The sequence below is a fragment of the Rhinolophus sinicus genome, chromosome 4 (genome assembly GCF_057876585.1).
Source record: "Rhinolophus sinicus isolate RSI-liver-muscle chromosome 4, RSI-T2T, whole genome shotgun sequence".
Lineage (NCBI taxonomy): Eukaryota > Metazoa > Chordata > Mammalia > Chiroptera > Rhinolophidae > Rhinolophus > Rhinolophus sinicus.
This window is the reverse complement of record NC_142504.1, coordinates 13990478-14014589: the sequence shown is the minus strand read 5'-3', so window position 1 is coordinate 14014589 and position 24112 is coordinate 13990478. Positions and strand designations below refer to the sequence as shown.

The window sequence follows — 24112 nt, the reverse complement described above, 5'->3', positions numbered from 1 at the left end:
AATCATTTGTCAAGTTTTGCAAGTCTTAAGAAAATAATTTTCCTTTAGGTATAACACCGCCTATTCTAAATTGCACACACTGACATTACTGAAACCAAACGGCTTTTAATTAAACACTTTTTTCAAAGACTGTTTCCTTTTACTGGCAGTGAAATATTGTTCATAGCATCTGAGTGTTCTGCCAAAATGAACTTCATCAAGGTGATTTTTAGGGAGACTTTCAACACAATAATGGTCTAGAACTTTGTGTAATATTAGAAAGTGGCCACGGAAGAGGGACGTATGGGGGCCTGTTCAAGATACAGGGTCATGACTGTCTCCTAAAAACACCATCCTGAACGGTCTACCTGGCATTGGTCCCCGTAATTGTTAGCGTACTGGGGTTCAGCCTAGAGAATACCATAGAATTCTGCCTGGCAGACAGAATGTGGAAAAGGACAGCCAGCGGAAAGCGTACCGCGGTCCTTCCCACCCCGAGGCTAAGACTCTGTACACCTGTTTTCCAGTCAAACATTGTGACTAGAATTTTAACCATACGGTTACAGCATATCTTAGCTCAAAGTTTCTCTCTGGAAAGCCCCATTTTCACTATTTCCTGCAAGAACCAATCCGCTTTCCATATATTCTTTTTCTTATTATTTAATAATTTTAGCAATTTTGAAAAAAAAAAAAAGTATCTATTTGAAAACTGAAAAATTCCTCCAGGCCCAGGCTGAAAAGAAATATCTCAGCTCGTAGGCAACGGCGGGCATTATCGAGCTCCTTTATTCCAAATTATTTTGAGAAGAGGAAAAACAGTTTCCCTGAGCGTGACTTGTTCGTGGGCCTGTAACCATCTCGAACTTCTTGGCTTCCTTTCTGGCCTTTAGGGAAAAAACAAAACAAAACTGGGTACCTAGGTAGGAAAGACAGCATCTTATGACATTATTATTAGATGTCAAATTCCAGTTGTCCCCCAATCAACTTTAGTTTCTCAGGGGTGATTTTTTTTTTTTTGTGTGTGTGTTTCCATACCAAAGAGAGCCTGAATTGGCTAGGTTTAAAAAAACATATTACTTATTCAGCTCCGTGGAGTATGAAACACATCTTTGATCTGATAAGATCGAGCCAGCTTGTTGCTGGTTGGATGACTATAAATGAACACCCGCATCCAGTTTTCCATGGAGGAACTAAGTAAGGGAGATGGCAAGGCGCTAGACGGCCACACCAGCAAGCTTTCTGTCCCTGGCACCAGAAAGGTTCCAGCAGCCTAAGTTTCTCCCTTCCTGTCAAATACCACCACTTCCTTTAGTGCATTTCCAAGAAGTTTGAACAAAGCCCTGGGACAGGATTCTGTCTGTACCTTGATTGTCTCTTTTAGCAAGAGCAAATGAGCTTAGTGAAAGCATTCCCACTTTTCTGCAGATTCTTTCTTTAATGCTGTGCAGGTGGGTGTGCCTGGGGATCATTTTATTGTTAAAACTAGACCCACATGGAAAAGACATTAAAATAAATTTGCCGCCGTGATACCCACGAAGATGAAAGGGCTTCTCTGATTTTAATATGCTGCGCTTCAGAGGAGAGGGAAAAAGAAAAAGGTTCTTTGGAAATGTACACATTTGGTCCCGCTATGAATCCATCAGGTGTTAAACCTCTATCACCTGCCCAGCAGAGGTGTATGGGAGCCCTCGGCGTCTGTTTATTTATTCGTGTTTTCAGTGGCATCCGCACCATTTTCCAGGTTCCAGTAAACTGCTCTCTTTAGCTCATATTTTGGTTCTCGTAGTTGCTTCCCAAGGAAAATTACTGAGACGTGTGTAATGATGGGTATTGGCACGTAAGTGAGCATGGACTTTGGCTTAAAGAGGGTGCATTGTTTTTGGGGGGTGGGGGAGTGAGTAGCACAGTCTTAACGCGTGCCCTTTTGGAACAATTTCATCTTGTGATGTTTCTTGATATTTTTTTGGCCGGCACAGAGACCCCTGCTGGGACAAAGAAAGAGCAACAACTATTTCTAGCACGAGGCAAAATATGACTGCAAAGGCCTTCAAGATTTCTGGCGGGGCTTCTTCACAGTACACTTACTACTTTTATTGAGTTCGATGAAACAAGAACACAGTTCGTGGAGGAGATGAAATTTAGGTTTGTAACGAAATATTAATGGTTAAGCATGGCATTGCTAAAATGATAGCACTCAAAAATATTTTCATTAGAAGATAAATTACTGATACCTTTCTGTTACTGCAGACATTCTATCTCAAGATAAGCTGCTATTAAGTGGCTGCCCATTATAGAAACTGGGTTTATTTAGGGTTTCAGAGGATGTGTTCAGTATGAGCTAAGACTGAGCAGCTTTAATTTTCTTTTCTGTCACTCTTTATCTCACAGAAAGCAAAATATTTTGGATACTGGAAAACCCAGATGCTATGATTTTCTATCAGAAACATTTCTAGTCATTAACCAATTCTAATTGGGACCTAAGACTGAGTACTTGGCTTTTCTTTGTCTTTCCTGTTTTCCTTTCTTCGTTTTCTTTTCTTTCTCTCTATTTAATATGTGTTGCAATTGTTTCGTTTGACCATGTGGCTGTTTCCTCCATGTTCCTGAGCTAAGAAAGCTGAGAATAAAGGATTCCGTTTACTGTCCTTCTTAATGGAGAGGAAATTCCAGAGATTTTCCTACTCTAACTACTGCATGTATTTACTTCCTTTGTTCTTAAATGATTGTTTATGGCAGAGGAAATGCTATTTGCCAGGTCGCTTGGTCAAGGGACAGGTGGAAGCTGTGGGCTCCACTTCCTCATTTCCGCCTGGGCCACCAATTCCTTTTTTTCAACTGAGGTAAATGCATACAGTACAATGCCCAGGTCTTAATTATCTAATATGATGAGTTTGATAAATGTATACCTTTGTATAACCAACATCAAGATCTGGAATATAGCTATCACTCCAGAAAGTTCTCTTGTGTATGCCCCTTCCCCACCCTTTCCTTTGGGTCAACTACTGTTCTGATTTCTGTAATCACAGTCTGCAGTGCAGACAGAGTAGGGCACTTGCAGAGCTGATGTCCGTTCTCAGCTGGCAGTTTAAATAGAGACAGTTGTTTCCATTCTTATCTTTATTTCATTTATCCTCAGCGAGGTAGGCATTATGTCCAATATACAGATGAGGAAACTGAGGCTTGGAAAGGTTAAGGCCATCTGTCTCTCATGCAGCAGAACCAATATTTGAATCTGGATCTCTCTGAGGCTAAAGGCTCTCATCACTTTACCTCCATGACCTCAGAGTGTTGGAACGTGGCCCAGAAAATTCCTGGTTTACATTACACCCCTTGTCAACGTATCCAGGTCTGCTTACCAATTCCCCAAGCTGACATTCCATAACGATCATGGGCTATAAAACTGTTCACCCCAAATCACTTTCCACTGCTCTCACCTTCTTCCTACTCCTTTGGAACTTACATTTGCCTCACAACATATCGATGTTTCTGGGTGTGAATATACAGCTTATAACCACACTAAAGCAGCCAAGAGAAAACGGCCTGATATGTATCCATCGTGCCTTACTAATCATCCATGCGGAGAATTTAGTCCACTTGTGTATAGGTCATGTTCATGAAGTGTCTGTCCTACACGTGTGTAACGTGCTTCTACTCAGAGATGTAAATTCTAATCCATAAGGATTAGAAAAAAGCCTTCTGCTTTTCTGTATCCTCAATCCCAGGTACAGCGCCCACAGCAAAACAGATGCCCAATAAATTATGTCAAATGAAAAGATATCAAATCCTGGAGGTGTGGAAAATAGCGGCTACTCCAGTCGAAGTGGGATGCAGGTGAACCTGGGCAAGTTATCATTTAAATGAACCTCAATTTCTTTACTTCTAAAGTGGGGTTAACAATAATGGCTGCCTTGCATCCCACTGGTGTCAACAAGGACCAAATTGATGCTGAAGGCTTTTGTGCACTATAAGGTGCTACAATCCGTTATGAGTATCACAGAGCAGCAAGGATTTGACTGTGTTCTCCAATGCAAGAAAACAACTTTTGTTAAAGAGATGTAGGTGTGGAAAAGTAAATGAAATGCTATTTTGCTTCGCCATCCTTACTCTACTTTGAGTAGCAAGAGGAGATTAAAAATAAGTAGCCACATAAGAGGAGAGGGAAGGAAACAGAGTTAGCCACAAGCCTGGACGATGGCACTCAGGAAGAAGGATCAAGATTTTACAAGTCAATCAAAACAGAAGATGAAAGGACAATGATTAGGACAAAGTACAATATGAACAAACAAGCAAACAAACCATAGGCCAGGAAAGGGTGTGTTGGTGACCCCGGACAGAATGTAAGCCAGATAATACAGCAACCCTTGTGATTCTCCAACTGCAAGACAGCACATTTATGTGAAAAGGGAAATATAAATCAAGGATATTTTCTTAGTAGAAAGATTTTCAGGGACTGTTTTGTAGGCATCATCCAGATAGTCAACTCTCTAGGGCAGAACCTGTTAGAAATACCAAGCCACGGCCTCAATAATTCATAAATAGGGCACAAAATTCATTCAGGCTGACATACTTTGCTTTTTTCTCATTTTCCATCATTAAATAGGATAGGATTGATCTCTCTGAGGTTTTTCCTTCTATTTAATTCTCTTTGGGGTGAGTGGAGGGAGGTATGTTAGTTTAGACCTTACTTTAGATATCTTTTTCTCTCTGGGATTTTCTGCCTTAAAAATGAAGCCTATTTCAGTTTATTTTGCTTTCTAAAAACAAAGGCACGGCGGGGAGAGTTCACTGCATTTCTATTCAGCTAGAGCTTCTAAATGTCACGCAAAATTCTATCAGCTCCTTTAAGTCTGTATTGCAGAGCAATTTCCACCCAGAGGGAAAAATTAATACTTTACTTTTTCAAATGATTTGCTGTATATCAGTGAGTCCTGAACATTTCAAACTCCTAATAATTTGGACAATTTATCATGAAAGTCATAAAGTAAAGGGTCTACTGTGAGGCCAAATAGCAGCAGATACAGGAAAATGAAGTGAAATAACACAATGGAGGACCATAAACTATGCATTAATAGATATAATCTGTGACTTCACAGTCATTATAGGTAGCCTAAACAAGAAAACAAAACAAATAAAAAAATTGCTTTAATTTCCTTGGGTGCCTTTCTCTGGTTTAATACTTGAATTTTTTTCCCCCCTAAGTCAGCCAAAATATATATACAAATATTTTCCAGGAGAGACTATGCAATGCTATTATAACCAGAAATCCAGCCAACTCTTTCCATGGCTTCTCCATTAAGACATAAGTGAGCATCTGTTCAATCCCCTTGGACTCATTTCCAAGTTTAAGTGAGTGGGCTGTAGTAACCTTTCTCCAGGCAAGGTGGAAATATGTTAATCCAAGCAAGAAAACACCCAGCTATGACAACGAGACAGGTCACATTTTAAAAAGTGGTTTCTTAACTCTGGCAATCGGTGAGAAAGATCTAGCTCGGGAGAGTGTTTAGAAACTCCCAATGCCCCAGCCTCACCCACCAACCAAAGCAGAGTGTCAGGGGTGGAGCCCAGGACCAAAGTTAAAATACTTTCTGTGCGATTCCATCTGCAGCCTGATTGAGAGTCACTCCTGTAAGAGATTCAGTGGGGACAGGAGATATGGGGACAGGAAAAAAAGAAATTCCTTTCTTAACGAAGCTTTGGGCACGAATGACCAAAACAACCTGCTAGCTAAGGATGGAGGCAAAAGCTAAAGTAAGGCCTTTCCTACAGGATGACCTCACGCCTTCCCTTCCAAAGTCAGTGAAATTAATTTGAAGAAAGAAATCGATTAAACTCGTGTGTGTGTGTGTGTGTGTGTGTGTGTGTGTGTGTGTCAAGTCAGAGTAATTCTTCCTGTATCTTCCGTTTCATATGCTAAGCAGTTGTTTTAGTTACAAAAGTAATATAGGGTCATTTTAGAAAACAGGAAAAAAAGAAAAAATAATAACATCCATCTTCCTATTATATTAAGGTAACGACCGTTAACTTTTTAGGAGTAAAAAATAAGATTGGGATCATACTGCACATAGTCTTGCAGCCCGACACCGTGAAACCTTTTTGTGTCATTACACAGTGACATGCTGGAAATGGCTGTGAAGCAATCCCTTGTTGGAAATGGTCAATATTTATTTGGTGACTGATTTTTGCTCTAGGTTTATTCACAGACACAAGATCCCTTGAACGACAAATTCAGATTGATCTGATAAAAGTTAATGTAAGCGGGCATTTTCCCGCCAAATTGCGTCGTAACGCGGGGCTTTTTTGACATTTTCTCGCCAAAATTAGACTTTCCGTAAAATATTCATATCTTTCGATCTATTTGATATTTTTCTATGAAACTTTCAGTGTTTTAGTTTAAAAAGAGGTCTCTATTTATTTACTTTGCAAAATTTTTGCCGGTTCCAACTAGAGGCAATATGACAAGTTTACTCGTTTCCCACAAAAAATGTGTTAAGACTGGTATGATGGTAAAGTGGGGAAGTTCTGAGAGGTAGCACTTGCCTATTTCACTGGTGTAAATACTCCCACCACGGCCAATTGCAAGATAATCCTGTTTGGAGTTGTCAAGTTAGTAACCGGGGCAGCTAGATGGCTGAAGGTCTCAGAGTTTTAACAAGATACTAATGTGGAGACAACATGACACTGGAAAGACCACCCTATTTGAACAGATAAACATGAGGCCTCGTGTTAGTTCACCTTATTAAACCTCTATTTCTTTAATCTGTATATGGAAATACTGATGTCTCAGTGGGGCTGGCATTAGGATTAAAAACAACATCATACATTAAGTAGATAGCAAGCATAGATAATAACCACTCAACAAATGCTAGTTGCCTTTCCTCCTTCGTAATTATAATGCTCTTGATAGTATTACTTCTAAAGGAAAAGAGTATGAATCATTTTAACACTTAATTTTCAGGGAATTTAATTATGTTTACCTTTAAATTCCATATCTTTATGATTTAACCCAGGAGTTGGCAAATCATGGCCTAAGGGCCCAAGCTGGCCTGATTTTATATTAATAAACAAAGTTTCACAAAAACCTTCCGTTTTAATGGAACACACTATGCCCATTTGTTTATGTACCGGTAGTTCTGTAGCTACTTTCACACTACATTGGCAGAGCTGAGGCGCTAAAACAGAGATGCTATGGCCTGCAAAACATGAACTATTTACTATCTGGTCCTTTACAGAAAGTTTGCCGATTTAAACCATTCTAACCTTCCCTTAAGTGAATACTTTCTTTTTCTACATATCGAAAGAAACCCAAACAAATAAGGAGAGGAAATGAAAAAGATGAGATGAGAAGATTCTCCCAGGGTTTAGAAATTGCCAAATAGATCTTGGTTCCAAGACTACCTAAGAAATACTTAAAATTCTAGGATGAAGCGAGCTCTAATACAGTCTCATCAGGACGGGGAAGTTTAAAGAATATTTTATAAATGAAATTTTCTACAAGATGACTATTACTTCTGGACCAGGAATGTACCCTGAATATGGAACTTGGAAGAGTGAATTTAGGAGGTAGAAACCTAGGATATTATTTATAACCTGGCAATGAAAGTGACTGAAACCACATTAGTCAGGCAAAATAAGCTGATCTCTCTAACTACAGGTAAAATAACATTTCAAACATTGAAAAATGTACACAATCAAAATTGTACAGGGGAGGGATTTAAGAAACCATTTCCCCCGTTAATTTTTGATGTTTACATGGAATGTTCTTCAAGCAGCAAATAACTTACCAATGATCTTGACAGATTGAAAATGATACATCTTTACCACAACATAAATTAATTCTCTCAGTGGGAAATTGCTAGAATAGACAAGGTGTCAGAAAGATTTCTTTATGTCTGAAGGAAAGGAAATGATTCCATTTCTTCCAAACATTCTTACATGAAAAATAATAAACTCTCACTTTTAAACTGTCTTGATTTTCACGGGTTTCTAAGGCACCCTTACTAATTGGGGCAGTCATGGTTATCTGGTGTTGGCCACGAGTCAATCAATATTAAGTCAGGTATAAAACACACCCAGGTATAAAACTACTCCCATAATTCATATTCCATATGAATAAATATTCATAGAAATACTCAGAAGAGGATCACAGAATTACATTCTCATCGCATTCCTTAGATTCACACAGAACATGTTACACCAAGATCTTAGAAAGTAAATCTTAACAGAATATAAAAGAAACATGGTGGCCTATCTAAGAAAATGGACAAACACCCAATACAAATAAGCCAATTCATCCTCTACAGAAGAATGACCCTGATTCTGTTCCTCAAGCAACTAGCTGGAAACTCCAGACCACAGAGATGAACATTTACTGAACGCTGGGTGTACTTGTACATAGGCTGTCACATCTAATGCTCACAGAAAATCCTACAAAATGAGTACTATCAGTGTTTTGCAAAGGGAGATCAGATAGGAAGTGATCCGTCTGCCTCCCATGCCTATTCTGTTTTCAAAGTGCCCAATCCTGACGGAACACAGAGTGTTTGTCAACCATGAGTCCCCTGAGATGCCCCTAGAAAAAGATGTTCCATGATCAGAGTCAACTAAGTTTGGGAAACTTACTACATCCTCCCCTTGGAGAATAACAATGTATATGAAAGCCTGTTTACCACTGTTTAACAAGTCATTTCCCCAAACTTATTAGGGAATCCCTTTTCCACAACCATTATTTTCTGAAAGTAATACAGCCAGCCCACGGTGTCTGTGGGTTCCGCATCCACGGATTCAACCAACCGTGGATGAAAACTATTCGGAAGAAAATGTTACGTTGACGCTGTATGTAGTTAGGCCTAGGATGGTTGTGTCTATACTGAACATGTACAGGTATTTAAACCAGGTATTAAACAGACTTTTCTTTTCTTGTCATCATTCCCTAAACAATGTAGTGTAACAATTATCTATATACGGAGCACTTACATTGTATTAGGTGTTAGAAGTAATCTAGAGATGATTTAAAGTGTACGGGAGGATGTGCTTATGTTATATGAAAATACTATGCTATTTTATATAAGGGACTTGAGCAGCCGTAGGAGGTCCTGGAACCATCAATCCCCTGAGGATGTGGACGGATGAGTGTATTCTGAAACACACTGAGAGAGACTACTGTGGTCCCCTTTGCCAAATGCTGGCTGGATGCTCCTCCTTTCCCTGTTTACCTGTCTGACTACTATTTAATCATTCACGGGAAACCTTTCCTGACTGGGTGGAACTTCTCTCTGAATGCTCTCGTGTCACTGAGTTCTTCTATATAATGTCGTATTTATGGGTGTATTTATTTTGTTAATGCCTGTCTATACTCCTACTGGGGAGAAGGAAAATACATTCCCTGCTTCTCAGATGGGAAACAGATTAGGAGTCTTTCCAGCCTCTCTCTACCATCTTTACGCATTCCTATCCACAGAGGAGCAGTGACTTAATGGGTCCCTGAATTGGGGAGAAGAAACCACGCATGCTCACTGAGGGCTTAGGGTGTACTCAGGGCTGCTCGCACTCCAGCGTAAGCTTAGAAGGGCACTTTGGGCCGTAAGTTAAATCTAGGGAAGACGTACTAAGAAGCCCAGTGGTTACAGATCCAAGGTCCACTCTGCAGTTTTGCTCTGTCCACTAATAAAGTTGATTTTGAGCTTCACCTCTGACTTCTGTTTTATTTTTCAGGTGCTTCCACATTTGGGAAGGAAAGACAAGAGTATGCCAACATCCTTCCTTAGGCCTAAGTTTCTTTAGGATAGGGATGGGGTCTCCTTTGGCTCACGACTGTAGCTCAGTGTCTGGCACATAGGAGGCACTCTAAATGTTTTTTTATTACTCATTTTATGATGGAAAAAATTTTAAAGAAGCAAAAATTGGGAGACTGATATAATGAACCCCTATATACTCATCCCCCGGCTTCAACAACAATCAATGCATGGCCATCTTGTTTCATCTCCTCCGAAAGCGAAATCGCTTCATACACAGTAAATGGGAAAGGCATGAAAAGTATCTATAAAGCCATTATCACGTACATATTAAAACAAGAATTTATAAATATTTCTTCAATAATCAATAGACGGATGAATGAGTCAACAGACTCTACAGAGACCAGAAAAAGGTCAAAGAAGAGGTGGATCTGAGTGATCACCTGTCCCTGGTCCACAGCCTACATCACACACACACACACTCACTCTCTCTCTCTCCTCTTCCCTAGCCCCAGGCGCAAGGTGGTAGGGCCAAGCCACTCACCTGTTGGAGTGCTGCTGCGGAATGAAGAGGAGGGGGTAATGGGTGGGGTCACGGGGGGAGTAAGGCTTCCACTGCTGTGGCGTGGTGGAGTGGACACATTCCCACGAGACACGGAGCTGGACAAGGTCAGTGAGAGCTTCGGCTGAATCTTCTTCTTTAGGGACTCCTGCTCTCGGCGGGCAGCGTCTGTCATGAATCTGAAGGGACAAGGGCAGGTAAGTAACTGTGGCCGTCTACAGAGCAGGAAGACTTACGACAGTTACCCTGAGTTTGACAGATGCTCCTCCCTGGGAAGGGGGCTAGTTCTGTCCTGATCTCAACACTCACGACAGGTTCCCTTTTTCCTACACGATGAAATCATCTTCTAGCTCACTGTCTTAAGGTTGCTCAAAGTCAGGCCTCATTCTTCCCTAGGCAAACCGTCCTTGCAGGAAATTGATACACCCAGACTCCCTCTGCACCCACTGCAGCAGTGTCAGTTGCAAGACTTTCGCTCTCTTGGAAGTTCCTCTCTTTCTTTTAACCCACAGCAAGCCCACCCATTCTCAAAGCTCCCCAACCCCTCCCACGTGGAGAGGGCTTCTTTCGGCTGCAGGTTGGCAGAATGCATCGTCTGTACCACTTCACTGCCACTTAACAATACAGCCTCATGAAACCTCTGATTCTTTTTTGTTATTACCCTGAATTCTCATATTGTTATTTGGGTTTTTAAGTTTTTCTTGGCTGACTGAAGGTCTCGTCTCCCTGGCCATTTAGAGGAAAGGACACAAAGTCCCTAGGACAAGCGTTGCTAGCACACTGCCAAGTCCATATCAGTAAACATTTATAGAACGACTGAGTAAACCTGCCCGAGCAGATTCAGAAGGTCGCCATTAAAGATCTGCTGATGTTGTGATTTCATTACTTATAAAGGCAAAAGTGACTTTTCCTGATAGTGTCACCATGGAAACTTCCAAGGTATTCTTGCAACACTTCTCTTAGGTGAGTAATATTCAAACTTTGTTATTTTCTCACTGTACAATCTCACATGTCATAAATTCGTGTGCTATGAGATTCAAAATCATCTATGCAATGATACTGCTTATGAAAAGAGCAAATGTCTTTTTCTACGATAGGCAGACAGACTGCGTTAGCTGCATTTTTGAAAACTGCAATGGAAAACCTAGTGAGTAGAGTGTATGAAAGCATTTAGGTAAAGAAACAGGCACCTGTTCCCACCGCCTGGGCTGAAGCCAGAACACAACCAAGCCCATGGTCCTCTCCCGACTCTGTCTCCACATCGATTGTGTTTTGACTATTTTAATACAGTTCATCATAATGAATTCCATTGCTCTTAAACATGGTATTTTACTCAAGCCATTTCACATTCTGCCTACAAAATTCCTTAGCATTTGTCTTCCGTATACTATGAACTTTTGGAAGTCAACAGATAGGTCCCTTGCCTGATAAAAGCTTAGAGTCGATCAAACACCCAATGAAACAATATTACAATATTGTTACGGTGTCTTAAAATGTCTGCTTTTATACTTGGAACATGAATGGCACATTTCTTGAATGGCTTCTGCAATCCAACCTAGATATATAAACTGGATTTTATATGTAGAACTGAACTGTAGTAAAAGCTGCATGCTTTGCCTTGAGCCCTTAGGTTTTGTGCTACAAGATGGTGATTTAAAAAGAAGAAAGGAACGACAATGCAAAACAGAATTGCTTGCACCCGGTAGCTGGGTGCTCATTTATTTTCAGATGCAAAGTTGGTTCTACTGCTCTTAAAACTGCTTTTCCCCCCTCCTCGTAAACCTCTACTCAAAATATAGGCTCTCAGAGAAAAGCAAGGAACTAGTGCTTTGTTTTATTATTCTAAGTAGAACCAGTAAGTGGAGTAGTGCTGAGCGTCGCAGGTTGGGGGGTAAGCGGGCAAAACCACAGGCTAAACAGATGCTTCTTCCAGGAAGACCCATTGTTCTCAGTGTAGCCAGTTCAAGCTTCAGTCGTACCTCGGTTTTCGAATGCAATCCATTCTGGAAGTCCAATCGAGTTCTGAAACGTTCGAAAACCGAGGCATGGTTTCCCCATAGAAAGTAATGCAAAATGGATTAATCCGTTCCAGACCTTTAAAAGCAACCCCTAAAATGGCATATTTAGCATGAATTTTACTATCTAATGATACCGTAGATCCATAAAATTTATGGCGCTCGTAAACCGAAATGTTTGTCAACGGAGACGTTCAAAAACTGAGGTACCACTGTAGTTTCAAACAGTCACATAAACACAGGTATGCTGTGGAGTAGGACAAAAACTCTACACCTTGCATCTGAGTTAAGGGCATGGCACTTACAGTCGCAGGCCAGGGTTCGAGTCCTGGCTGTACGGCGTACCAAGTGATTGAGGCAAGTTGATAAACCTCTCTACACCTTAGCTTTATTATCTGTAAAAATGGGACTAACAATTGTAGGTAAAGGAGGTAAAGGATTAACATACATCTTTTCCCTTTCTGCAGAAGAATTTGATCTTTGGGTTAGTCTAGTAACCTGCTAAGATGGTATGTGAACGATGCTAACAGGCAACATTCCTCAGGATAAGACTGACACCTGACTGGTAAGTCACCTCTGCCCTGGGAGGAACGAGAAAGCCACACAAGCCTGATAGGAAACCAGAGCTTTGGGCTTCCTGAGCATGGTGACCTCATGTGTAGGCCTGTCCCCTGGGAGGAACTGGGGAGTATGACGGCGGAGCGTTACACAGCATTACCTCCTCTTACGCCAGGACAGTTCCCACGGCTGCCCCAGGGGCACCTTGTCTCTGCATCTGCACACACTCCTCTGTACAGGGGAGGGCTCTGCCCTGCTAGCGAGCTGTGGCTCTGCCCACCATCCCTCTGAATAGACCCAGCACCCACAGGGGCCCGCTGGTCATCTTGTGAGTTGGAATGTTCAGGATGCATGTAAGCGGGTCACCTGCCGGTGGGCGGGGAAACGCTGGTGCGGGCTTCAGAGGACAGCAATGAGGATTCAGGGAGGTAGAGGGCCTGCCACACAGGAAGGGCTCACAACGGAGAAGCTGTTAGCATTCATCAGATAACGCCTTCTAATGCACATCCCTTACCTAACCCCAGTTTCTGGAGGGCACACGGCATGTTCATGGCTCTGAAAGCGCCTGGCTCATGCCTCACGTAGAGCGGCATGGAATGTGCAATGGCCGACCTGGAATCGGCTCAGAGTCACCTAGCACGTCAGACAGAAACTCTTATCCAAGGGTTCGAGGGGGGTTGTGGTTTCCATGTCTTCATTCACTCTGGTCAGAAAGTATCACTGCTTTTTACTGTAAAATAAATACTCTCGTACAGCTCAGATATAAAACAACTATAAAGAACCATAATAACGCACACACACATCCCCCACCTTCACCCCGACACACGTTTGGTCAGCTATGGATGGCCATCTATTTTTGGCTTGCATCTGCTAAGTGCTTTCTAGATGAGAGAACGAGGCACCATGTTAAAAGCATTAAACATGAAACTCACACACGCACTTCTGCGAGCCTTTCTCTCCCTCTACCCTCCCTCCTTCTCTCTTGGATTGGTGGTTATGAACTTGCAGCTACACCCATAAATCATGGCCACCTTGCCCCACCAAGATACACAGCTGCACCATTTATTGTCGGTGACAAGACACATGCACGGGCATACAAATGCCGTGGGACCACTGGCTGAAACCAATTTCTCACTGGGAGCGTTGCACTGCCAGCCCCTCTCCCTCTTTCAATTATGAACCATGACTTTATCTACTTTCTGATACTTATTAAACCCTAAAGTTTTAAAGCAATGTTCCATCAATAGAGCTTTCTGTCAAAAGATGGGGAGATTCCCAACGGCAAGGAACCATTTGGGGAGACAAGTTTACAAAGAGCATGATGAGGCCGACCAAGTAAAGGCTGTGACTGCAGCTGAGAAATGAAGACTCAAGGAACTCAGCTCTGACCAGAAAACCAGACAAAACCATTTCCATTTTCAAAGGCGGCTGCACCTGAATACATCCTCGAAAGATCCCAGCCCAGGCCTTTTCGCTGTCAGGATTAGAAAGGGTCCCCCTGGATTCCCAAGGCTGAGAGGGAGTTCCGTACCGGGAAGCCACGGCACTCTGTGGTCTGATGTGTTTTTCTAAATGGGTTTTGATATGATTGGTCATCTTTTGTGAAGCTCTTAATAAGCACAGCCCACGTGGGGTTTTAGGGCTGGAAGAAACCTGGCGAAGACAGATGAGCTCGTCTAACTCCCTCATGTTTCACTGTAACTGGGAACTACAATGGAGTGGCCCGTTCAAGGTCACTTGGCCGGCTAGTGGCAGAGCTGGCATCACAGAGATCAAGCCTTGGGACTGCACCAAAGGCTCCTATCCCACCATGATGCCATGGGTCTGGCAAAGAACCCCGAGCTTTCTTGTTTAGAGTCATGACTTTCAACGTTGAAAGGGGTTAAGGAGTCAGAGCTTAGGGCGGGGGCTGCAATCCAGCTGGGGGTTCACATGTTGGAAGTGGGGCAGCGGGAGAGCAGGAGGCCTCCTCTTTTGCATGTCAGTCAAGTTCTGCTGTGTGGGGCTACTTGGCTCCTGGGGGGCCCTGCATTTGTCACCTCACTGGGCTGTGATGTGGGGAAGGCTGGCCGTGCCCGCCTCCCAGGGTACTTTCTGCTTTGCCACGGGAACTGTTCTGATCTTGCAGTAGCAAGTGCGCTGGCGTGGGCTCGCACTGGCTTGTGACAACTGAACCTTAAGTTTTCTGGGACTTTGGGAGCCAGTGGTTGAATATGCCCATCATTTAAAATTAGATGATATGAACTTGGAATTAAAACAAGTATATTAAAAACAAAGGCAATGATATTCAAAGGTTATCAGTTTTTAATTATTTTACTCCACTTTCCTATTATCTATGTTATTGAAGTCATTTATGTTAATATCGTACCTGTTCAGTGACGTCATGTTGGTAGCTGAAAACTGACTATGGTGGGCAAATATTACAAATCAAGGCTTTTTTCCTTTCTGAGAGTCAGTTATAAAACATTTATCAGCACACTCTGTAGTTATTTAATGTAGAAAAAAACCATTTGAACCAGGCTCCTTGGCTACTCACTAAAGGAGCTAATCAGGGAAGGGATGAAGAATGGATAGGAAGGGCTTCTTCTCTTTTTCAAAATTATAAAAATAATACATCTCATGAAAGGACAATTACGGAAAATTTTTATGGATTTGTGACGTGTTAAAAACAGTTTTAAAAATTGGGGTATAGATAAACACACACACAAATGAGCGCACATATTTACATGCACAGTTTAATAAATTAAAGACAATCCATGTACTCACCACTCAGCTTATGGAAAAAGAAAAATTGCTAGAACTTTTGAAGTCTCCAGCTTTCCAGATACAACTACGGTTGATTTTCCAGGGTATTTTCCTTCTGGTATTGCATTTTCTACACACAGAGAAAACTGAATATTTCTTAAAGAAAGAAAAAATAGTCACCTGAGGGTTCATTCACTGTTGACTAACAGCCTGGAAATCTGCGGTCAGGCAAAGCCATGTTTTCATTTTGAAACTGAAACTGCCGCAGATTAATTTTAACTTTCCTACAAATCAAAAATGCCTAAGTTACTTTAATTTAATATGGTCATTTGTAGTAATATTTGTTATTGCTTGGGGAAGTACATATTCCTTAAGTAAATTTTCAAGACTCCATTATAAATCTTTTAAATCCTTAGACCACAATGTTCATTCAGTCTGACATGTTAAACGTGGAAACATGAATATAACACCACAGGGGGAAATGTCAACTGCTGGTCCAGGGAGACCAGTTTCAACCACAAACTCAGGAAATTTACAGAATTCATTGGAACCTGGGCAGAGACCCCACTGCCACCTCACTCTACAGCCAAATACCTGAGCCTGAGTGTCCTGCTGGGGACAAAAAACCACTCGGCTTTCACTGGATCTTGAGAACTCAGTGATGGAAGTGACCACTCGAAACTTGAGTCTCTCTCACAAAAACTTGAAAAGAATCCAAACTTTGAGATGCGTGGTGTGGTTTGGTTGTTATTATAAGGCTCTGGAGAGGGCGTGTGGTCCAGAGGCCAGAGCTGTGTGTCAGGAGTCTTGTTCTGGGAGGAAGAAGCTGCTGCCGGAATACTCTCCATTCTGGCCCTGGTTTTTCTACTTGTTAAAATTGAGGAGTTTTGGATTTATGGATATATGGAATATACCAATCACCTCTAGCTTCCTTCCCAGCTCTGTCAATGATTCCAGCAATAGCACTGTGCAGTATTTTCCAGACTTTTTTTTTTACCTCAACCCATCATGAGAAATGTATCTTTATTTGGAGCCTGTGCACACATATGTATAATTAGGTCTGCAGTCTGCAATTTTGAAATCTCCAAAGCTCTGACACTGAGTATTAAAAAAAATGACAATAAAGTTTGGCAGCAAAACTCATTGGGAGACAAACCCTGACGTGAACTACTTAAAGGCTACTTACACACTTTATTTATTGCATTTAGTGTCAATATTCATATGCTTCACTGCACAAATATTAATGTGTTTGATTACAGGGGGCAACGTGGGGAGTTACCTGCAGGGAGTGTTAGGTAATATGAAGTATTTGTACCATATGACCTTCCTGGAATCAGAAAAATGATGAATTATGAAACATATCTGGACACAAAATAAAGAATTTTCATGTAGGGGCGGCCGGTTAGCTCAGTTGGTTAGAGCGCGGTGCTCTTAACAACAAGGTTGCCGGTTTGATCCCCACGTGGGCCACTGTGAGCTGCGCCCTCCACAACTAGACTGAAACAACGACTTGACTTGGAGCCGATGGGTCCTGGAAAAACACACTTAAATAAATAAAAGTTGAAAAAAACAATTTTTAGGTAAATGTCTGAAACAAAAACTTCATGAAACAACTGTTATTACATGTGATATATGTTGGTATTTTCCTATTCTATTTCATTTTAACAAAATATCCTGGTCACGACCACCACACGGATTTCTTGATCTTCTAATAGATCATGGCCTGTAGCTTAAAAATATTATAGTAGCAATTAAGAGGCTGGGCTTTGGAGGTAGACTGTTTAAATTCTAATCTCAGTCTTATGCTCTCCAGCTATGTAAGCTTGGCCATGTTACATAACCTCTCTGTGCCTCAGCTTTCTCATCTGTAAATTAAATGGTGACAAGGACAGAGCCCATCTTATAGAGTTGTGAAGATTAAGTGCATTAATATATTTAAAGCACTTGGGACAGGGCTTGGCATTTTGTGCTTGACAAATGTCAGCTTCCTGGTCTACAATGGAGGTCAGCAATACTTGTTCTGGAAACCCTAACTCTCAAATTGTTCATCTCTGACACTTAATGTTAGCAATTTGGTTACTTCTGAGCTGAATTAGTGAGTACAAGGTGTGATCAAACAATACAGTGAATGTTTGAATAAAAAAAAAAATTATTACAGTAACAGATACATTGCCATGTATCCCCCTCAAAATACTCCCCCTCACTTTGAACACACTTAACCCATCGTTCTTCCACTTTCTGAATCAGTTCTGGAAGTCCTCTTTTGTGAGTGTCTATAGTTGCACTGTCGTGGCTGCCTCGATGTCCTGAATCAATTTAAAACGTTTCCCTTTCATGCTCATTTTGACTTTGGGGAAGAGCCAGAAGTCGCATGGTGCCAGATCTGGTGAAAAAGGTGGATGAAGACACACCATAATGTTTTTATTTGACAGAAATTCCTGAACCAGAAGCAATATGTGACACAGAGACTTTCCATTATGATCACAAAATATGGTGACTGCTCCTGCCGAGTGCCATCCAACAGAAAGGCAGGAATCTTCAATATGGGAAGCAGCACGTCGAAACTTAGTAACAGTGTGTGACAAGTTTCAACTTGTTCCCTGCAGTCAGTCGGGTGTGAGCTACATTTGAGAGAAGGTATGTTTCAAAGTGTGCCGTAAATCCTCCTCCACCATGACAATGCTCTGTGTCACACATCGCTTCTGGTATATAGCAATTTAGTCAAATAAAAACATTACGGTGTGTCCTCATCCACCTTACTCACCAGATCTGGCACCGTGCGACTTCTGGCTCTTCCCCAAAGTCAAAATGATTCAGGACATGGAGGCAGCCATGACAGCACAGCTACAGACACTCACGAAAGAGGACTTCCAGAACTGCTTCAGAAAGTCGCAAGACTGATGGGATAAGTGTATTTGAAGCGGGGGGGGGGGGGGGGGGGTATTTTGAGGGAGATTAATGGCAATGTGTCTTTTACTGTAATACATTTTTTTTATTTAAACATTCACTGTATTATTTGATCACATCTTGTATTAGGGTAATAAGAACAGCCATCATGAGTTCGGTTGATTCTGAAAGCAAAGAGCCACCTTTCCTGATAGTGCATGCATTTATTAATTACTGCTGTAATAATTAGTAAATTCATGAAGGTGGTTAGAGCAGCTAGAATCCAATAGAATATTCTCCTTCCTAGGGACAACATATTGGAGGGCCATCTATAATATAAATCCACACACCTCCTCTTCACTTCTCTGCTTGGATTCTTGAGAAGAATTGTGGAAGGCCTTTCTGGCAGCACAGGCAACAGGTGACCGTCCACGCTGCTAGCTGAGGAAAAGATGTCTTTCTATGCAGTTGAAGCCTGCTCTCCACTAGAGAGATTTACAAAGCTGCACTAGGTTCTGACGTGGTCCACAGCTAGACCCCATACAAAGCACCACGTCCAACTACTTCATCAGAAGTTCAAAAGCTTTCTCCTGCTTTTTCAATGGCCCTTTGGGCATTGCCATTTCTCAGTGAAAACAAGTTTACGAAACCTGGAAAGCCCTTGAAGAAAGCTGCTGGGAGCTAGCAGATAGACCACGAGATTCCAAGCCCTCCTAGATATGGTAACGTGTAGCTCCCAACAACGGGATTTCTGAATTGACAAGGACACAATCAATTGTTCCAGGGGGGAGTTTGACCTATACGTGATGGTTTTTTCTTTCCTCTGGCTATTACCATGTGCAATCCAGGGCAAGGACGGATAGCAAGTCAGTGAGTAAACAAAACAATTCTTAGGGCATTCAAATCAAGGCCGTGGGAAACGGCCATGGGAAAAAGGGGCACATTTCAGCATGCGATCATGTGTGGCCCACATGTCAGAGGATCTGGCTGCTCTAGGTCTCAAAGCGATGGCTTTCAGAACACACATCTGCTAATAAATTCATGGGGTGGGTCTTCTCATTTTAGCAGCAACTTAAAGCCACAGTGAAGCTGATGGGGTATTTGGTTAAAACAGCTGGCCAGTGAAACACGACCGACAAGCAGCAAGTGGAGTAATCGCTCGTCCACGTCCCTTCATTACTGAGGGGCCTTTCCTGGCAATCGGGGAACTTAATAAATGTTCTTTTTTTTAGTAGGCAAAAGAAAATTTGGACTCCCAAATAATGCTAATTTCAGAAAGTTTCTAGTAATGCTTCGAACAATCATATGTTTCACTTTTGATCCCAGAGCTGTTTTTCACTTCATGATCTGAGGCCTACGGGATAGATTTTGAATCTCCATAAAATTTTTTGCAGTGTCACCAAAATGCTGAGCCTCTTTTAACATGTTGCTATTAAAATTTTAATGCTAAATAATAAAACTAAAAGCAGCACCAGGAAAAACCCACACCATCTGACCAGATCAGTTAGGCACTTAACTTATAAGGGTTTTTTTTGTGTGTGTGATTTTCATCCTATAGTCCCATGGGTTGTGGGCATAATTTTGAATTACCTAGCCATTGAATCAGATTTTGTTCTTGGGTACCAAACCCAAACTGACAGATTTATTGCAGTAAGTGAGACACGATTATTTTTTCTTTTATCTTTTCTTTACTTTTAAGTTTATATCTGACACATACAGAAGAATACAGCTCCTGGACTTGGAGAAGTTCTAGTCTAATCTGACAAAACAAATTAACATGAGGGCAAGCCAATTGCATATCATACCTTGTAGTTAATTTTGCTTATAAATGTTCACTTTAATTTTGGGGCCAGGGAGAGGGGGGAAAGGTAAGAGGTGATCTTCCTCTTACCCGTTCTCTTAACAATTATATATATATATTTTTTTTTTCTTCCTTTTTTTTAAAGGACAATTTCAGTTAATTTATATTCTTTACGGTATATAGTATAGCTTGGACAGTCTAAAACTCTTAAACATATTTAATAACTAACACTGGGTTGCCAATTTGTATTGCCAACTAGTGTGCCTTAGCTAATTACCATTGGTTCTCTTTCAAGAAAAAAGCATTTTAACCTAAAATATAGGAAGGACATAATCTTGGAAATAAATAATCCTTTCTGAAGAATGACGGTTCTTTATTCTGAGATGACAGCACCTGAACAATATAGGAAAAATTTTACTTAAATTTTTTTGAAATGCAGAGACCCTACAACATAAAGTTTGATTTTATTATTATTCTGCAATCGTGTGTATATTATAAAATCCTGTTTATGATACTACTATGTATAATATTCTCTAGACACAAGTTAGCTACTATGTATAATATTATTCTCTAGATACAAGTTATTGAAAAATACCCAACTTTATTATTTTCTTTCATTGCCATAGCTAAAAATTCAATTTCAAGGAGCGTTGGTCAAAATGGAGCCATTAAATTTAGGAGGAATCATTTGCAATATGCTGGGCAAACTGAAAGCAGTCAAATACAAGGGCACCCAAACCCAGTAGCTTTTTCTCTCCAAAGAGCTGGGAGAAAGGTGAGAGTCGCTGCGTGTCCTACGGCAGGACACACAGGGCAGTGGGGGGAGGGGTGCTTCCTGCTGCCTGGCCCACACGCCACAGGCAACTTGGAGAGCAGACCAATGAAAACATCCATGAACAGCGTCATTCAAAGACGAGTAGCTAGTCCGTGAATAGTACTTAGAAATGAGTTTTTGTGTGTTTTTTTAAACCAATAATCTCTTTTCCAGAATTTTAGCACTCAAATGAAATTCAGGCACGGAAGCGGAATAACTACAGTAATGAACACAATCCCATTCCTAAATACCATGACTTTGTATATTCCCAATAAATATTGGGTATTTTCTCACAACTAAGGAATGACATAGTTAATCTACCTTAATGAAAGCTCTGGTTCAGATTCCAGCAACCACTATTTTAAGCCGCAGGTCAGCATAAATTATCAGTGAAGCAATTAATTTTGATTTACTTTAGCTTGGATAGAGTAAACCATGGTCTTTTTCAGGGCCAATGCCAAGAATAAAAACCACTTCTGAAAACTATACCCACAAATCTTTAGTATGGAGGCCAACTGGAATATCCCACTCTTGGCAACTCTCTATCATCCTTTCCATTCCTGTTCTGCTTTCATCTAATTGGGAATAACTTTGGCGATTTCTTACACATGGTTTTCATTGCTAATTTGACATCCATGTAAAAACCAATGAACAAAACAAAGAAGTTGCATTTTATGAGGTTTTGTGGTGCAAACCTACAAATAGCTTTTGAGTTTTCTTGTTTTGCCTCCTTTGGAAGTAAATTAAATGAGTTATTTGAGGTTTCCATGTAAACTGCTAATGAGATGATGCATAATTCTCCCCTTAAGCTGAGAGAAGTTTAAACACTAAAGAAAAAAAATTAGGTTTAGGGTCTCTGGAGTTTTAGTTTCAGTATCATTAATGGCTATGAATACAGCCTGGTGGTTACAAGTACAAGTTCTAGAGGCGAACTCCTACTCTGATTTACTAGGTATTCAAGCTTGGACAAGTTATTTACCCTCTCTAGTCTTGGGATCTTCATTTATAAAACAGAGGTAACCCTAAGACCTACCTCCTTATCTAAGTCCTCATTAGATACATGCATGAAAAGCAGCTTGCTCAACATAATATGTCATATGTGTCAGGAGGCCCGTCAGACTCTAGATATTTCCACAGGTGCTGACTCTATGCTCCTGCCTCTCACCCAGGAATTAGTTAAAAATGTAACAGCCATCTGATTAGATAATTTCTACATAAGATATTATTTGTGGGTGACACCTATGCAGTCCACAGATGGACTCAGACAGGTATCTAAGTCTGGGATCAAAGGTCTTTGTTTCCAAAGAAAAGTACTTTTCTGATGCTTCCATGACCTTCTGCTTCAATAAACTCTTCTGACCAGGTGAGCTGGGTGATGGTCAGCTAAGGACAAGTGACTCTAGCACCAGGGGACCGGGTACCCTGGAAGGTTCTGGTTAAGGAAATTCTGGGTTGAGGAAGAGGAGGAGAAGCAAGTAAGATGGTCGAGGACTCTCAATGTCAGGAGATCGTAAGTAGGTAGGGTTTGTTTGTGCCAGGGATGGCATGTACACTGCTTCTAGTGCCACTTTTAATCCACTCTGCTCACGAGAGCCATCGCAAATGAGGCATAGCCCTCTTGCTGTGCTGTTGACGGATTCAGACCTAAAATCTTCCTCACCACCCACTGATGAAGGTGACACATAAGCTGAAAGTTTGTCATCTCTGACTTACATATTCTGCTCCCCACCAATCTATTGATATTTCCACTAATATCCCAGTCTAGGCATATCCTAACTCAACTGACACATACCTCATCCATTTTCAGAGAGTCAGGGTGCAAAGATGGCAAACAATAAACATGATTATCTGAGACAGAAAGCTAGATCCAAGACAAGAGCTGCCCCCAAAGTGAGGCAAGGGTATTAAACACACAGAAAACTGCATGTATCCATGAATATAATTACAAGGCCAAGTGCTGATTCCAATTGTGACTCACTTATATACAGAGCAGTACACTAGCACCATGTAGGAACGGAGTGGAGGCAACGGCATTTTTCTGAAATGGATTAATCCATTCAGACAGTAAAACTCTTTTAGGGGCAAAGTCAGTTCTACACATGGGCTGTTCCTTCACAAAGTATATGTCGGTGGGTATCACAAGCTTATAGACCTCAAGTTTCATGGGCCTTGGAAGCAGATTTTTTTTCAAAGTGATTCCCCTCCTTCCCCCTTTTATTGCAAGAGTTCAGTTAAGCTGCTTCCGGACTAAGGGTTTGGTGTTCCCTGCTTTCCAGGAGGCTGGTACCTGATAAATTGTTCAAGTATTTAGTTCTTCAGATCAGTATACACATCTGAGATCTGAATAATCATTAAAAAAAAATAAAGAACCCAGAAACCTTCATATCTCTTCTTCCTGCTTGAGTTAACCCCATAAATTTATGAATTCTAATGATACTTAGTAGAATGTAAACTGTGCGTAAATATTGGGGGTGGAAAGGATGAGGGGACTGATAAGGTGGTAATTTAAATTTTCTATTAGAGGTAATTTCAAAAACACACAAAACTGGAGAGATTGGTGCACTGAATGGCCATGTTATCAACCTTTTGCCATCTTGCTTAAACATTCTTCCCTCCTCCTTCCTTTTTAGGCCATGGCTATTGATCATTCAGCTATTTCTCATCCTGTGTTCACATAATCACTTGAAAAATATATCAGGATAAAACAATGCAAGAAGAACAGGGAGAAGGGAAAAGGGGGGACAAAAAACTAAGTAAATAGTAGCATAACTGCAGGCTCTCTCTCCCTCTCTCACACACACACACACACACACGGCTAAACTACAACACTTGCACAATTTGAGCACTACCCATACAGAGTATATACTGTTGAATGACGCACTAAAGGTTTATTAATTTGGAAGGTCTGAGCCAAAGATTTCCAACTCGTTCAGCTATAGGGGCCCTGTTACAATGTCGAAAGGTGTACTCCTTTGAATATCATAATTGTACTTCTGGTGTCCTTTAAATTAGGGGGAAACA

At 41.1% G+C, this 24112-nt stretch overlaps 1 protein-coding gene across 1 annotated transcript in view; it reads right to left on the bottom strand.

Annotated features, from left to right (window-relative positions):
- JAZF1 (JAZF zinc finger 1) overlaps positions 1-24112 on the bottom strand; it is a 307874-nt gene that overhangs the window by 36877 nt on the left and 246885 nt on the right. Inside the window, exon 3 of the mRNA XM_074340922.2 lies at positions 10255-10451. Coding sequence (XP_074197023.1) covers positions 10255-10451 — 197 coding nt within the window. The remainder of the gene's footprint in view (positions 1-10254; positions 10452-24112) is intronic.